This window comes from Ostrea edulis, chromosome 2, assembly GCF_947568905.1.
Source record: "Ostrea edulis chromosome 2, xbOstEdul1.1, whole genome shotgun sequence".
NCBI lineage: Eukaryota > Metazoa > Mollusca > Bivalvia > Ostreida > Ostreidae > Ostrea > Ostrea edulis.
Window position 1 is genome coordinate 70,415,401 of NC_079165.1, and position 18,261 is coordinate 70,433,661.

Here is an 18,261-nt window from a genome sequence, read left to right on the forward strand (position 1 = left end):
TTGATTTGAGTTTTTTCACAGTCATCCAGGTTCGGACACTCGCTAGGTGTCAATATTGCCTCACCAATCTTCAGACGGATATCCTTCACACGGCACTGGTTGTGGGCATTATCTCAATCTTTGTATCATTTGATTTGAGTTTGTTCACAGTTATCCAGGTTCGGACACTCGCTATGCACGCCTCTATAATGTTGAATTGATAGGTACGCATGGCAGTATTTTTTTTTTTACATTCAAATGGCTGTAAAATTGAGTAGCATCTGCGAACCAATGACGGTTTATGGCATACTGGTTGAAAACTCTCCTAAGTTGGAGAATGTACACCAGAAAGAGAAGGGGACCGAGAACAAACCCTTGGTCCACTCAAGTAAGACCGTACCCAACTGAGTGTTGTGTTCATCAATCCAGTTTCCTGACGTAGTCTCTCCAGCAAGAAGGTATGATCGATGGTATCAAATGCCACACTTAGGTCAAGAAGGACCAGGAGCATGGCGTCACCCTCATCCAGTACTGCTTCTACGTCTGCTTTTATTAGCAGGAATGCTGATACCGGTCTTATAAGCTTACTGCAGATCATCATGTAGACCATTCCTGGTGAGATGACCATTAAAGGGACTGATTCACGATTTTCCCCTAAATTATGTTCATCACTTTAAATGATGAAAATCTACAGTCTGATATGTTTAGAAGGTTTAACAAAAAAATAATAATAAGGTTATTCATCATGGCATCTCATTATAGAGAGTTTATTATTTATTTTGAAAACAAAGATTGAAGTGTGTTATTGTTTACGAAGTTTTAGAAAATAAATGGATATTGATTCAAGTTTGTTATATATATCACATCTCAAGTATACTTTAGGTACAATGTGTCTTTTAAAAATTAAAATTTGTGATTGTACAAAATGAAAGTGCTTTAAATTACAAATCTACGTTTCACTGGTTTGTTTGTTTACATAAAAAGACTCGGGTCTTTGGTTACATAACACCGAATCAAAGCTAAAATATTGCTCTTATCCTTGCATTCAGACGGTCCAAATTTTGGTTGTTTATATTCTTAATCTTTAACATCAGAAATGAAAAATAGTTCGTTCGAAAAACGTGAACCAGTCCATTTAAGCTGCTGTGCAACAACAGCTCGATGACCTAGCTGATGAATGGGATATTTGAGACTGGTCTATAGTTATTAAACGTTCTCATATCAAGTCCAGGCTTTTCAGACATGGTGTAACAAGTGCACGTTTTAGCTTATTTGGAAAGATCTCGGTTGAAAGTGATGTACATGTATTCACCAGCTCAGTAATGGTCAGCACCATCACATAAAAACAGTGCTGTTCTTCAAAAGCGCAGTGGGGATGGCATTCAGTGAGCAGGTTTTATTAACACAGTTCATTATGATCTTGTCCACTTCTTTCTGCGTCTGGACCTTGAAGGAACCAAGATGAGGCACTGGTCTGTCCAGGTCTGGAGACGTGTGTTGTCATGGAAATCTGAGGCATCGAGACACTGTCCGATCTTTTAAACTTTGCTGTAGAAGAACTGCACAAAATCGTCTGCAAGGGTCTGGTCACTGTGGTAAGAGTGGTGGTAAGAGAGTCCTTATATTACAACTCACCAGACAGCTAGCAGATCGTTGACATTTCTCCCCTCTTTGATGGAAGACAGCGATCCCATGTTGTCATTGGTTAACATTCAATTACTACTAGGTAGTGTGCTTACATGTATTAAATAAATCTATACCTAGAGTTGTCGTTCCTTGCCCTCGGGGACTCCAGTCCTGGACCTATATCTCCATTACTAGGTACAACGCAGAGCTGTCCTTTCGGATCTGACAGGAAATGCATTAGGCCCCATCTCATGTGAATTTCATTTCTCTAACAATAGAGCTTTTATGACTTCTGGCCCTCCAAAAAAGTGAAAAAAATGTGAAAAATTCGACTTGGACCCAATTTGGCCCTGTACCCAAAGGGCCCCGTTGACCCCATGGTAGTCGAGTGCGATCCCTTACAAGGACCTTCAAACAAATTTGAGCCATCTAGCTCCATCGACCCTAGAGCACCAACTCTTAGAAGAAAGGCCGAAAATCGAAAACATGGGGTCAATTGGGGGTCGGTGTCACAAAACCCTTTGAAGACGGATAATACCTTTCTAGGATTTGGTAAAGCTTAGATGGGTTTCATAAGGGGTTAAAGCTCAACCTCTTAGCGGGGTTAATTTTATTTAGAGTTATGGCCCGTCCAAAATGTTCGAAATTGGAAATTCACCAAATATTCCGATCCATGGGAAGGACCCTCCAGTAATTGGAGCCCTCTAGTCCCATCGATTCCAGACCCTCACAAAATTGAATATTAGGTGAATATTAGGGTTGAGGCTACTCCCTACCCTCTCACAAAAGGGGGCTCACTGGCCCCACTGGGTTTTGGCTTGTTTCCCTGAAGGACCCTTCAGCTCATACTAGCCCCTGAAGCCCCTTCGACCCCACAGAAATAAGTTATTAAAAAGATCACCTACACGAACTCTGCCTTCAAGTGGCAAATTGGCGTCATAGGGGCCGAGGTACAGTCCATTGGGGCCCTCGAACCCATTGGGGCCCTCAAGCCTCATCGGTACCGGAGCCCCAACACCATAAACACAGGGGCGACCCATGGGATTCCCTGTTACCAAGGGGACAATGTTACCCCATAGGGATTTGCGATTGCCCCCTTCCATAAGCCCCTGTTTCAAATTTTTGACCCTTGCCCCACTCATATGAGGTAGCCAGTTTAGCCCCAAAAGACTTTAAAAAATGTCACCCACCAAGTATCTATTTTAGCCCCAAAAGTAATTCAATAGCCATTAAATAAATACACCTTTTCAAGCAAGCACAATAACCATATCTCGGTACCTAGGGACCCCATTTTTTCAACATGAACCCCCAGGAGGGCCCTCTGAAGACCCATTGAAGGGCAAGTTCCAACAAGGGGCAAGAGTGTATTGGGGTTACCCATTTAGATGGGTAAAGTCATGGTAGGTTTTAAGCCCCCTAGCCCCCAAAAGTCCCCATGGGACAAGAGAGGGCGGCCAAAACATTTTTCACTCAGAAGGGGTTTGGTCTGGCCCCATTAACTAGGGCATATTGGAATACTTATGCAGCAATTCAATACTTTCAATACGATACAATTTATAGAAGAAACAATAATAGCATTGAAGAAAAATTTAATTACCAAGATTCACAATCATAATTTTAAAAGCAAAATGTTTCCAAACTGCCAAACGGTAATATGCCAGTTGGATCTGTACTCTGTAGTTTGATCAGATAAAGTCCAAAATGTTTTTCGTCAGGCTCAAGACTGAACGTTATTTGACACTATTTTTGTTAATCATGCTGAGGTTAATAATAAGTACAAGCCCAACCTGATGGATTTTGTATTTGTAATAAATGTATCGAACCGAAAATCGAGGCAGTAAATCGAACATTGAATCGAGCGTTTATATTGAACAGTATCGATTTTTCGGTGAATCGTTTCAGCCCTAACTGACACCTACATGATGCATATCTTTTTTCTTCATTACACACTCTGCTACAGTCGCAATGTACAATAAAACATTCCATTCATTTCTAACACATGTATGCAATCCCCTACCAAATGTCACTTCAAAAAGAGGTATAGCACTTTTGTTGACGAAACGGCCGACTCGGAAATCTAAATGGAAAACACCTGTTTCCAATAATAGACTGGCGTGTTATATCTAAATATAAAGCCAACGTCTTTAATGTTTCGTTAACCAAGATAAATAACTGCAGCAGTTTAGCATTACTGACATTTATATGAATCGTTCTGTAATCAATAAACCATTTTCCTATTTAGAGTGATGAACAGTACAATATTTCCATAAGTGTATGCTTGTAACAAAACAACCCTTTTACATATGGCATTACTTAACTGGCTGTCTTTTTCTGACATGGTTGCATCACCTTTAATAGATTTCATCAGTTCATTTGCCGTTGGTTGATAATTCGAGTGTTTAGCTTTCCCTAAATATCATATGACAGTTGCTACATGAGTTTTTATATTGACTTTTGAGAATTCAAACTGTATAACAGTTCTTTTCCTCCCTTGACCTATTTTTATTTATTACATGCTATGCATATGTGTCCTTGTAGTATTTAGCTTTTCGTCAGCCACATTACGGTTTGAAAATCCTGTGCAACGGAACTACAGTGATCTCGGAATAAAATCCCTTTCTTTAAGTCGTAAATTGCAAATATTGGAAGTTATGATGGAAATGACTAATATTGATATTGTCATAATATATGTATCACATTTATAACACACTCAAGAAAACGACCCCAAAAAATGAAAGCAAAAAAAAAAAAAAAAAAAAAAAAAAAATACCGCTAGACCACCGACGCATGTAACTTTAAAAGTGTAACGTTTGAAAGGCTGCTAAATCTCAAGGTAAATTTTGAGAAGGATTTTTTAATATTTTATCCATTTTCAACAAGAGGGCCATCTTAAACCAAATTTCCTCAAATTGACTTATGTACTCAAGTAAAACAATTTCAGTGTTTTATTTCTGGTTTAGGATGGACTTTTGCAACAGTTTACAATTTTTATACCCACTAGGTTACATCTACTATATATAGTTACAGTGATGTTTATGCTTATCAATTAAAATCCACCTATGACGTCATTCTTTTGTTCGAACACTCCATTATTTTTCAGGAATGGAGTGTTCGGAAAGTAGGTCAACCTTTATACAAGTAGATATAAATGCATGCAACAAAAGAATGAAAAACGTAAGACATGATTAAAATGCACTAAGTTTAGTTTAGCAAAGGTGGATTTTAACTGGGTCAATGTACTCGTATCACTCCATTCCTTAAAAGCAATGGACCTGGGCTCCTTCGGGGCCTCGGTCCATTACTTTTAAGGAATGGAGCGATACGAGTACATTAACCCTTACATCATGATACTATCAACATATAAATATATTTATTACGTAATTTGGGTAAACACAAGTATAAACTGACATTGTATGGCAGAATATTTGTAAAAAATGATATTCAAGAAAAATGTATTTATGTAGGCGAAATTGCATACCAAGTGCGCTATACATGTACTCTTTTTGAGCTGTACTTAAGTGAGAAACTGTCCCTTGCTACTATGAAACTTATATTTTGCTTTAAAACATAAACCAACAATTCTTAATTGTACTTTCTTTTCATCTTTAAAAAAGGTATTGACATCCCAATATTTAGTGGGAAGTTCCCAGGTATTGTCTGGTAGTGACAGTCTACTGGCAAATCCAGACATGCATTGGAAGGATGTTGATGTGCAGGACACAGGAACACCTGATCCAAGAACTGTGGCATTTCATTCGGAGCGACAACATGGCATTCAGTTGGTATGACTCTTTGAGGTTGAATGTAGGGTTAAATCTGTATACATTTGGTTAACATTCAAATAAATCCAGATAATACATTCACAAATGGAATCATGGCATCATGATACACTGACATGCGCGTACCATTTTACTGTTGTTACTGTATTACTAGATATCACATACATACAAAAAGAAACAAAACACGGAAAATCATTATTCTGTTTCTAATTATAAGGTATTACAAGTTTTCCAAATGTTGACAAATAAGGTATGGTGGCCAATACTGATTTTATTTGCAATTTCCTTTCAGATATGGGACCCAATTATTCAGAGAACTGCAGAATTATGATGCTGTTTTTGACAGAAGATTTGGTTTTCTCCATCTGTGTTGCCACCAACCATTATGCTGATATGGTTATATCGAGGGGGAAGGATTGTCATTATGCTTCCCAAGGAAGTTCGCAGCCTCTCACTGAAGAGGAACTGTACAGGTATTACTAGTTTTAAAGTACTGATATTGTGACAGTGATTTGCAGTTTAAAACGAATAATAAAATGCATAATAGAAAGATTATCTTTACCAAAATTAATCTGGCTGTGCATCTAACACATTTATTAGATGTGTACTACAATTTCCACTGATAAAATTTCATAGTAATTAAATGCATGCTAGTAATTTTCAGAGGGCCTTGACTATAGAAAACATTTACAGAGCCAATTGAGCATTCAAAAGCTCTGACGATACATCAGTATTTAGGGCTAAGTATTAAGAAATTCTTTTTCCCCCCGGATTTTTGTGCATTATCTTATACATGTCTGCTGTGAAGTTCCAGTCGATAGACTGATATTGGTCAATGCATGCCCCTATCGGAACAACCCAGTACAGAGTATCAAGAATGATGCTTAGAAATAGGTTAAAAGGGGTTGAATATAAGAACATTTTTGTTAAATATGATGCAAGTACATATAAATCTAGTGATTGAAAGTAAGTACTTGAACATTCGTATACGTTGAACTTTGAGAGGAGAAACGGGTAATACTTTTTGATAACATTTGATAAGGTGTTGTTGCTTAGCAACCAAATATATTTGAATGCAAAAAATTAAATTATTTTAGATTAACAATAAAGATCTTTGTTTTAATGTTGCAATATGTAGTCTATTTAGTGGAACATAATGTCAAAACGTCATATTATTAGAAAATGATGGATATGTATATAAAGTACAAAGTTTCCATTTTATGACCTTTGACCTTAATTCTCTTCATCATATTTTCTGTTAAAACCTTTTAAAATGATTAAGATTTATTTAAAGATTATATTTTTAAAATAATGTGACATTTACTAATCATCATGCAATGCAATTTATGTTTAAATTGTGTCGAATGGATGCAGAAAGGCAAATTATGGTCAAAATTGTACTATGAGTGTTGTTACTTAGCAGCCAAAAAATATTTGTTTGTCAATAAAATTTATTAATTTGATTGTGATGTTTTTGTAGTATTGTAAAAGGCACATCAGCTCATACATTTAGAATTTCCTATTTTTGACTCTAATCTAGTGAGAGGGGTCATAATATATAATTATATTTCAGAGAAAAAAGATTGCAAAAATCTGCACTTATATGAACTTTGACCCCGTAGACCTCTTTGAGGTCATGGGATACCTTGAAAAACTTTATAAGAAATTGTTCCCTGTCAAATTCCTAACAAAATTATATGTCATATGCCTAACCCAAATCCTGATACATGCATATTTAAGTCGATGTAAAAATTTTGTCATTTAGTCTTTAAAAACCTCTAAATGTGCCGGTAGAGAAAGGGTTAAAGTAACCATGGAGTCCGAAAAGACTTAGAAATTTTAAGAGGTAAAACAGTAGCCCGTAAAGTAGCTATACTAGCCCTTATAATCGCCAATGTAGCCCTTAAACTGGAACCCTAAGCCCTTAAAGTAGACATGTAGCCCAAAAAGACTTAGAAATTTTCAACACTAAACCTAAGGTGGGAGAGTGGCCCTTAAAGTGCCCTTGTGACAGAGGGGTTCTTCTGAGGGGTTTCGGCGACGTGTGACCCAGGCCCACAAGGGCAAAACCCTTTGAAGGTCCGAGGACCTCAACGGGACACGGAAGGAGGCCAAGTTTCCACGGTAGGCCCCTTTTTTGAAACTCGCCCCCAGCAGTCCCTTTCCGAGTGGCTCCACCTCAGGACCGGAAGTAGTTAGGGAGCCCTTTTTCGGCAGAAAAAATTGGAAGGACATTCTTTGGACCCCCTGAGGGGCAAGCCCTAACAAGGGGCAAGAGTTGCTTGGGTCACCTATTTCAAAAAGTGACGCTAGGGTATCCTTTTTTGGCCCTCAGCCCCAAACCGGCCCCCTAAAGCCATAGAGTGGGGCCAGAAGTTTTGCCCCCACGGAAAGGATCTGATCTGGCCCAATCGAGGAGGGCGCAGTCGGACGTCTAAAACATTTGCCCCACCTCGAGGACCCCATACCCCATGGGGGCAAATCAACACCACAGGGGTCGAGATCGCCCCCTTTTGAAGCCTCTCGCACGAATGGGGGCCCCTTAGCCCCATCGACCCTAGAGCGACAGGTCTTCCAGTAAAGGGTGGCACCTCCCGAGACCCCTGCACCAAGGGGGCCAATTGGCCCCTTTGAGTCAAGGGCGTTCCCCTTGGAGGTCCCTCTCTCAATTTGGAATCCCAGCCCCACGGACCTTAGAGCAGCAGGCCTCAGAAAAAAGGGTGAAAATCCATAAGTAGTCATTAGCACTGATAGTAGCCAGACTAGCCCTCAAATCGGAACCCTAAGCCCGTAAAGTAGCAAGCCTAGCCCTAAAAGACTTAGAAAAATATGACCCCAAAAACATGAAGTAGCCACGTAGCCCGTAGGTAATTTTAACCCCCAAACATGAAGTAGCCACATAGCCCGTAAGGTAACCTTGCTAGCCCTGAAAGTCTCCATACTAGTCCTCAAAGCGGAACCCTAAGCCCTTAAAGTAACCATGTAGCCTGAAAAACTTAAACATTCTTACCCCCCCCCCCCACACCAAGGTAGCCAAGTAGCCCTTAAGGTAAGGTTTGCGACATTTTGACATGTAGCGAACAAAGTTATGTTGCATATCAGTATATTCAGTAGGAATTTATCTTTTAAAAATTGAATTTTTAAAAAAAATTGTCGGTGTCGTTTTTTCACCAGGTGGACTTAATTGTGTGATGTTTTACATTCTCAGGATTTTTGTACAAAAGGGAATACTAGTGGTATAAAAATTACACAAGGCAAACTTATGGGGTAAAAAGCTGGTAGAATTTTTAAAAAGAGTATTATCTATCAGATTATGCTAATTGGTAGAGAAATTTTATTTCAAAACACAAAAAATAGCACTTTTTATATCTTGAACAAAATTTGAATAAATGCAACAAAATATGCATATTGAGCAGCTTTACAAGGTCTACGTCAGACAAAATTCACTTTAAACATATATAGACCATAAACATTTAAGAAAGCATTTAAAATTACTACACACCGGGCTTTGTTTCCATGGTAACAGATAAAAAAGAATTATTTCATTTATGCTATTTGTCACTTTGTTTTATAGTTGTACAACTTTTCAAGGTTGCATTGAGCATTTTCATGAACAAATATAATTCCAGCCCAAAAATGATAAATGATATTTATTTGTCAAGTATTGTAGTGTCACATTTATCAGAAATTAAGATGTTGGTTTTTTTGTTTGTTTCTAAATTCAATACAATGCAATATAGATCTATGGTATCTTCAATATTTCCCAGCGGGTTTTCCACGGTCCCGCTTCGTCATAAATCTGTTTTATGTCGACAGGATCCATGCCGTTATATGCAGATGTTCCTGAGATAAAATTAAGACTATTTCAAGATATACTAGAGAAGACTCCTCTTTTATCCTTACGTGATCAAATCAGTCGCGTTTTCTACATTTAAAGTTCATGCGATAAATCGTTCGATCGGCGCAAGTAGATGTCATAACATTGAAATATAAAGTGCATGTAATTAGAGAGGTAGAGCATGGTCAGGTTTATTTAAAAAAAAAAAATGGTTGGGAATGTCATAAAAATTCCTAGCTTCGTTAATGTCGAACCTTGTCAAATTTGAGGATATTATTCACAAACAATGATAGATTATAACAGCATCAAATTAAAACTACGTTCCCTTGCAAGATTCGCAGATATTACATATATGTACAGGTGATCATCTCATGATTTCACACAAAATATCAGCAACTGGTACCGATCATCATCTTTTACCAGAGCCATGCCGTTGTTTACAAACAACTGACTTTCTCCATGTATTCCAAATGCCGACGCCTACATGTATTAGTGGCGATTTCAATGTCACAACATAAAATGGAAATTACCGTAGCGCATACTATATACAAAAAAATGTAGACTTTGATATCAAAGAAAATTTAGCGAAAAAAGTAACAGACATCCAAACTATCTAGCTCTTGAGATATAATTAACGTATCAGTACCCATTTTTGGCGAAAATGAACGAATTTTGGTCCGATTTTTGTAAGAAGAAAATAAGTAATAGTTATTGTATATTTATTTCGGTGTATCTTGATTTATTTGGACGAAGGGCGGTGACGAGTGCGAAGCACGAGTCTCCGCCCTTCGTCTAAATAAATCAAGATACACCGAAATAAATATTCATTATTATACTTTCATGTAAAATACTCGAACCTGATTGGTCGAGAAGCATTTGAAAAAACATATTGTTACCCTCTGAGAACAGAAAACACGCGCCCCAGAGTGATAGTATCTAGCAACGGGTAACTATTTGACAACGGGTGATATTATAAAAAATTATCACATGCGTCAAATTTATGCGCGTACGGTTCGCCGTAGATTGCTAGACGACGTCGTTTGAGCGTTTGTAATAAAAGCGAGTACCCGCATCGAAATACGAAATATCGCATGACAGTGATTGATCAAATGTCAACAGACGTAAGTTTTTTCTGCTTTCCAGTTTACATAACATTCAGTATAATAAAACAAATATTGCATGTAGTTGAGGGTAACATTGAAATTTTCACCCCTCGAGAAACCATTGTCAACCTCGGCTACGCCTCGGTTGACAATGGTTTCCTCGGGGTGAAAATTTTCAATGTTACCCTCAACTACATGCAATATTTATATAATAACTTACTTGTATCATGACCAATTAGAAATATACTATCTGTCATGTGACGAGTGGTTATTGCGTGATTTTTTAATTACCCCAATGAAAAGTAAAGTTTTTGTCAGGTGACCGTTTGGGTATTTTCCCCTTCCCGCCAAGCATGGTCATCGCACACTATTCGTCCGGTTATCCAAGAAAGTAGATGCTGAAAATGTCGGAGCAGAGAACTATTGGTGATATATACGAACTGGGTCTAGATCTACAGTTTTTATTTAATGATTACGAGGATTTGATTCTATCACAAGCATGCGACGAAATCGAGATGAATCATACATTAGGGGAAATTAAAATTGAAGATGACATGGATGTCGACACCGCGGCGGGCCAAGATTTCGAGAATTTTAACTTGGACTTCACAAATTTGAAAGAGGAATGTGTTGAAAATCCCGAGGAGCCGCGATTCGGTTTAGAAGTAGAAGAAAGTGAAATCCAGGCTTTAATAGAAAGTCAAGAAAACAAGAACACGAAAAAGAACACGCAGTGGGCTCTCAATATATTTGAAAGCTGGCGCCGTGAAAGAAATGCGCAGGGCCAAGGGCAGGAACTGATTATTCCAGAAATCCAAACTATGGACGCGGTGCAGCTGAACTTTTATTTAGGACGCTTTATAATGAGAGTACGTAGAAAAGACGGTAAAGAATATCCAGCGAAAACATTGTCCTACATTAGTTGTGGCATTTTTGAGATATTTACGCGATCATGGAACACATAGAGGTGCGCGGTATTACCGGTATACCGGTATGTTTTCGCTACCGGTATGTACCGCGGTACACGAGGCCAAATACCGGTATGTTCAAGTCCGACAACTCTTAACAAAAATATAAAATGGAAACAAAGCATAGATATAAAAATATACAATATAAAATCTAAATATATCTATACATTAAAAAAATAAATATTTATTAAAGAAACAAACATCAACATTTGTATACGTTGTGACTCACTTTATTTACATTGTCTCTTCGTCATGATGTAATGAAAGGTATGTCTAACTACAGTACACAATCGGCAATACGTATCAAGTATTTTAAAAAATAAAACGATTTGATTTTTAATAAAAACATATCAAAATTTTTAAAAACTGATAGAAATAAATTTCATTTCAATAAGAAAACCTTTAATATTTGGTAGACTATAAAATTGTTTTATGTTGTATGCTTTATGCGGGTCATATACCGTTCCCGCCAATTAGGCAAACCCCGAGTAAAATGGAAGTAGCAGACACGGATTTTGAGATCGTACCAAATAAAAGAGCAAAATCCTCAATTTGGAAACAGTTTGGTCTGAAGAAAAGGAAGTCAGATGGAAGGATTGAGGAAAGTGTTGCGATTTGTAAACTATGTGACTCTGTGATCAAGTGTGCGGGAGGTGGCACTTCTAATCTTACAGCCCATTTACGCCGTCACCATCCACTACAAGTTACAAGTACTACTACAGCTACCTCTGAAAAAAGTAACGCCGCGTCCCATGGTTTTCAGCCACAATCTCTGACTGTAGCTGGGATGTTCGCTAATAGACAGCTTTATAAATCTTCATCACCCAAAGCAGTGGACATTACGCAAAAAATTGCTAAATTTTTGGTCAAGGACCTTAGACCTTACAGAATGGTTGACAGCCCAGAGTTTAGAGATATTATCAATGCATTGGACCCGAGATACCAAGTTCCATCTCGAAAACAATTTAGTGAGGCCATCATCCCTAAAATGTACAACGCAGTGAAGGAAAATGTACTAAAAACCTTGTCATCAGCAACACAGGTAATTGTGATAAGATATTTTATTTTGTCATCAACGACACGGGTAATTATGAATTTTTTTTTTTCATTTTTGAGATAAAGTAACACTTAAGAAAAAGAAAATACATAGTCACTATACACACATTTTAATTAACACTTTACGACAGTGTATGTTTAATGTTTATATTGTTTACCGAGTTCATAATTACAAAAATATATTCTGAATTAATTAAGGTGGCAATCACTAGTGATGGATGGACCTCGAGGTCAACCGAGTCATATGTCACTGTCACGGCAACCTTTGTTGATGCAAATTGGGAGATGCAGAATTATGTTCTTCAAACCAGGCCCATGCCAGAAAGTCATACAGGTTTGTTGTTTTAAATTTCATATTACACAATGTATATTGGATGATATTTCCTTGACCCTTGTGTAACTTACTTATATGAAAAATTAGAGAATTAGAAATCGATGAAATAAGAAAGTAATAATTTAATTAATTTTGAATGTATTTTACAGCTGAAAATGTGGCATCTGTCATCAGGGAGGCCTGTAAAGAATGGAAACTTCCAAGTCCTCTTGGTCCTCCGCCACTGGTGTCTGACAATGCAGCAAATATGTTAAAAGCAGGGCAGATAATTGGGTGCATTCACATAGGATGTTTAGCTCACACTCTGAATTTAGCAGCACAACGTTCCCTGAAAGTGAAAACTGTCTCTAATCTGTTGGCCCGTATCAGAACCATTGTTGCATTTTTTCATCGCAGCACTGTGGCAGCATCAGTTTTAAAAGCCAAGGCAGAACTGTTGGCTATCCCAAACCACAAACTCAAAATTGATGTGTGTACCAGATGGAATTCTACCTTTGATATGATTGAGAGATTTCTAGAAATGCAGGCTGCTGTCATAGCTTCACTTAGATGCAAGGAATTATCACATATTAAGAACAAGGATATAAGCAACCTAAGTGATGAGAGTGTCTCTCTGGCAGAAAACATTGCAGCTTGTTTGAAACCCTTAAAGGACATGACCACTATGCTCTGCACTGAATCCACTCCAACTCTTTCTGTGATTATGCCACTTCATCGACAGCTCATCACCAACATTCTAGTCGCAAAAGAGGATGATTCCCACACAGTTGTGGAGATGAAGAAGCTTATGAAAAATGATTTGGAATCATGGTATGCAGACAAGAAAGACTTTCTCAACATGGTGTCAGCCATTGATCCTCGTTTTAAATCTTTACCATATCTCACTGATGAAGAAAAAACAGATGTGTTTGACCATGTCACGCAGGAAGCAGTACGTCTAGCAGGAGCCAAATTGAAATCATTTGTTGTGAAAACAGAAAAAGAAGATGAAAGCACATCTACGATTGTTCAGCCTAACTTGCCCTTATTGCCTGCGCTTCCTGGTGATTCAGAAATTCAGATTAAAAATGAAACAGTTGCTGAAACCAGCAGCAAGACAGGAACATTTGCAGATTCCTCCTGTGTCTTGCATGACATTTTGGGTGATGTATTTGTTACTTTAGTAGAGCCACCAAAATCATCCCTTGAGTTAGTACAGATGGAAGTCATCAATTATAAGAGTGAGCCATCAATTCCACTAAAGCCAATCCTTTAAACTGGTGGCGTGACCACAAGACCAAATATCCACAGCTGTGTGATCTACCTAAATTTTTCCTCTGTATCCCAGCCACAAGTGTGCCTTCAGAGAGGGTGTTCTCAACTGCAGGAGACATTATAACTGCACAACGGGCTAACCTTAAAGGAAAGCATGTGGACACTCTGATCTTCTTGAAAAAAAATATGATATAAGATCATATAGATTTAAAACAGTTCAATTAATCCATCCATTTACCAATGTTCATTGTTTATTATAGTTTGTTACTTTTGCGTTTTTTTTTTTAATATTCTTTTGTTTATAATAGTCATTCCTGTTGATTCTAGTCATGATACAGAGACACTGCTGTATACTAAGTATATACTTACTTTTATGTTGTTACTGGTTTCAAAATAAAATTTGACAATATATTTCTCTTTTTATATTGCATCGAATAAATTAAATACCATTTGCAATCAATTAACTATTACCTGCTAATTATATACAATGAATCACAACTAAAAAACGATAAAAATTAAATCATATTACTTAAAGGTAAAATGTGCGGTATACCGTGGTATGTACCGCGGTATTGTGCAAATACCATGGTATACCGCGGTACTTTTTTTTTTGGCGGTACCCAACCCTAGGAACACACGACAAAAATTTCCTTGATGCGGGGGATCCAAGATTTGCCGATTTCCGTAAAATATTGGACAGTAAAATGAAGGACGCTTTAAGTAGAAGAGTAGGTGGGAAACGAAAACAGACAGATCCCATACTTTCTGAAGATGAGACTACAATCTGGGAGAGAGGCGTTTTCGGGATGAACAATGCAGGAACTCTTCAGAATACTGTGTTCTTCTATTGTTGCAAGTTCTTTGGACTGAGGGGCCACGACGAACAACATTCCCTTGAATGTAACCAGTTCCTTCTTGGTGAGGATAACCGCGGGAAATATATTGAGTTCACAGGCAGATCCACAAAAACCTTCAAGGGAGGACTAGCTCACAAGGAACTACACAACAAACAAATACGACACTACTGTCAGCCTGGTAAGTTAAATTATGTAACCACCTCTTCGGGGAAAGCTAGTCTTCATTAGTTAAAAGAAATATCGCCGGGTTTTCTTGGGGAGGGAGGGGGGGGGGGTGGCTCAGTTTCACCATTCCTCAGAGCTGTTATTCTGAGTGATTTAAATCTCGCATGTATGTGATATGAATGTACCGTGCTTTTTCTCCTCTATTACATATGTAACTAGAAATAATTTTTGCTATTACTGTTTTGTGTGATTGTTTTTTTTATACGTGGCTATCAGACTAATTACCCCCCCCCCCCTTTTTTTTTATCCAACACTCCTCGGAGAATGGGAAAGGGTAATTACACTGATCTGGCTATACATGTAAGTGTTGCTTATTTCAATAATAAAATGTACGTTTTATTCTTTACAGGCGACCGCTGCATGGCTGATTCTTTAAAGTGTACCTGAATGCTCTGGGAAATGAGGGGTCGTTTTACCGACGTCCACTGGCAGGATCGCCCCCTCGCTATGGATCGCAACCAGTAGGTGTCAATAAATTGAAGTCCTTGATGAAGGTAATCTGCAATAGAGCTGGTCTTAAAGGAAACTATACAAACCACCCGGGAAAAAGAACCTGCGCAACGGCACTCTATCAAAGCGGAATTGACGAGCAGGATATCATGTGTAGAACAGGACATAGGTCTGAAATGGGAGTTCGAGCTTATAAAAGGGCTAATGCTGACATCGCCTGCTCCATGTCGAAAGTTTTAGACCCTCCACCATCGAAATTGTCAAAAAACGAACCGGAGGATGTACGTGAATACGACGGAGCTCTGAAGGAAATATCCAAGAAAATGGACATTCCTGTTGGCCATGGAAGATGTTTATATAACAACTGTACATTTATTTCATACTAGTTACATGTTAATGCATGTGCAACCACATGTACAGTACAAATTTGAACATTAATTTTTTGAAGTTTTTTTCGATGTTTTTTTTTTTCTGTGACAAAATTATTGTCTTTTGTGTTTATAACAAAGTACCACTTATTCAAGAATTAAAATTGTTATTGAAATTGTCAGATGGTGTTCAATAATTTATTTACACAGCACAGTTTAAAAAAAGAATATGCAAATGATGGTTCCGCCCACTGGTGTATCTACAGTTATTGTACACTTTTTATTAAAGGAAAAACACCACTGCCATGATACAAATACCAGTTATTAAAGGTCTACGCGTGTCTTTGATTTGAGTTTTTTAAATTCAATTTATTCTTAAATAATTTTATTTTGAAAAGACAGGACGACCAAACATACATGTATTCCCGTGACCTTTAAAAACGAAAGTAGAATAATCATCATACGGTGGATTTTTGATCCGCCTCCGTGATTCGAAAGGCAGACCATCATCTGCATTTATTATGTGCAGATTTTTATGGTAAACTAGGTAAAGCATTAATCGTTTGATTGGACATACATGTACTTATTAAATCGCAAAGTAAGTAAAAGTTTCTGAGGTTACATGTAAATGATGGAACAGTTTGCTTCAGTTCTATAACATGCAAAATATTGACTTTGCGAATCGAAAACAGCCGATTTCCGCATTCATTCTTTTTTTTAAGATTCATATTGTTTGCAGCCAACAACCGGCACCATTTTGATAATGAAAGAAGAATATCAAATGGATGATTAATCATGCAAAATATAAATCTGGTTGTTGCATGCAACAGTTTTGTTTTCAGTTCTATAACATGCAAAATATTGACTTTGCGTATCGAAAACAGCCGATTTCCGCATTCATCATTTTCTAAAATTCATATTGTTTGCAGCCAACAACTGACACCATTTTGATAATGAAAGAGGAAACTTAATGGATAATTAAACATGCAAAATATAAATCTGGTTGTTGCATGCAAAAGTATTTGTTTTTGCTAAAGTTTATTCATAATTTATTTCAAATCAACAGATTCCGCTAAACAACTCATCTTTAGCGTATATTCATGACGTCATAATAAAATATGACGTCATTTTCATGTAAGCGGGATTTGAAGAACATCCTTAGTAGTTGTATAAATAAAAAGAATAATTAAGCATGGTATGAAAGTTGAAAAAATGAAAAAAATCTCGGCGGTATATAGCCAATAACGTCCCTTGTTCTTTGGGGAGGGGCCTTCTAGGGGAGCGCCTTGGACCCCATTGGGCTCCTTGGGGCCAAAGTTATTTTTAGAGTGACATCCTTTACTGGAGGACTGGAGGACTTGTAGCTCTGGGGTCTATGGGGCTAGGGAACCCCAATCTTGAAGAGGGCCCTTGAAAGGGGGCGATCTCGACCCATGTGGGACCAAAGGGCCCAAGTGGGTTCAGGGGCCACCAGGGATGGGGTAAAACGTTTTATAGTCCGGACTGAGCCCTACTGGTTGGGGCCAGACTAGACCCTTTCTGTGCTAGAAATTCTAGGACCCCACTCTGTAGCCCCATGGGCCCTGTTGGGGCTAGGGGTTAAAAACCTACCCTGACCATACCCTTCTAAAAGGGTGACCGCAATCCACTCTCGAACTTTGTTGGGAGTTGCCCTTCGAGGGGTCAACAGAGCACCCCTCTGGGGGTTCATGTGGGGAAAATGGGGTCCCTAAGTCTCGAGGTATGGTCATCGTGGTTGCTGGAAAGAGGTGTAAATTTTTAAGGGCTACTATGTTAATTTAGGGGCCAAAATGGCTACTTGTCCTTGAAAATGTTCTAAGTGTTTTAGGGCCAAAATGGCTACCTTACGAAAGTGGGACAAGGGGTCCCTAATTCGAAAGAGGGCCCTTGGAAGGGGGCGACCTGAAACCCTCAGGGGGTTACCTCGTCCCTCCGGTCATTGGGAATCCCATGGGTAGCCCCCTTTTTTAAAGGCTTGGTGCTCTGGAACTGAAGGGGCAAGGGGGCCCCAATCGGTAGGAGACCTCTCCCATGGAGTGCCCCTCGGACCCTATGGGGCCAATTTGCCCCCTGAAAGCATTGTTCGTATGAGTGATCTTTTTTAAATAACTTTTCTGGGGGTTGATGGGGCTTCCGGGTCTAGTATGAGCTGAAGGGCCCTTCAGGGACGTGACCCCAACCCGTATGGGGCCAGTGAGCCCCTTTTTTGAGTAGTCGGAATTTTGCCCCATCCCATTCTTCACCTCAATTTCATTTGTTTGAGGGTCTGGAACCGATGGAGCTAGAAGGCTCAAATTACCGGAGGACCCTAATGCTTTGTTCACACGAAGAATTTAATTCGCATTAAACGTAAGTTAATGCGAATTAAATCTGAACCGCGTTCACACGGAGATTTTAATGCGC

General features: G+C 38.4%; 2 protein-coding genes and 1 pseudogene across 2 annotated transcripts; all 3 read left to right on the forward strand.

The window, feature by feature from the left end:
* Positions 1–10,729: 10,729 nt before the first annotated feature.
* LOC125680038 (uncharacterized) lies at positions 10,730–11,290 on the forward strand. The gene has a single exon (XM_048919483.2). It carries the CDS (start codon positions 10,730–10,732, stop codon positions 11,288–11,290), a length of 561 nt encoding a protein of 186 aa, XP_048775440.2.
* A 6-nt stretch (positions 11,291–11,296) lies between these two features.
* Positions 11,297–14,077, forward strand: LOC125680039 (E3 SUMO-protein ligase ZBED1-like). Its single transcript, XM_048919484.2, has 4 exons — positions 11,297–12,335; positions 12,548–12,683; positions 12,833–13,871; positions 14,011–14,077. The coding sequence occupies exons 1-4, from the start codon at positions 11,733–11,735 to the stop codon at positions 14,075–14,077; spliced, it is 1,845 nt and encodes a 614-aa protein (XP_048775441.2). The 5' UTR covers positions 11,297–11,732.
* Positions 14,078–14,641: 564 nt separating this feature from the next.
* On the forward strand, positions 14,642–15,855 carry LOC125678065 (uncharacterized; annotated as a pseudogene).
* Positions 15,856–18,261: the final 2,406 nt, after the last annotated feature.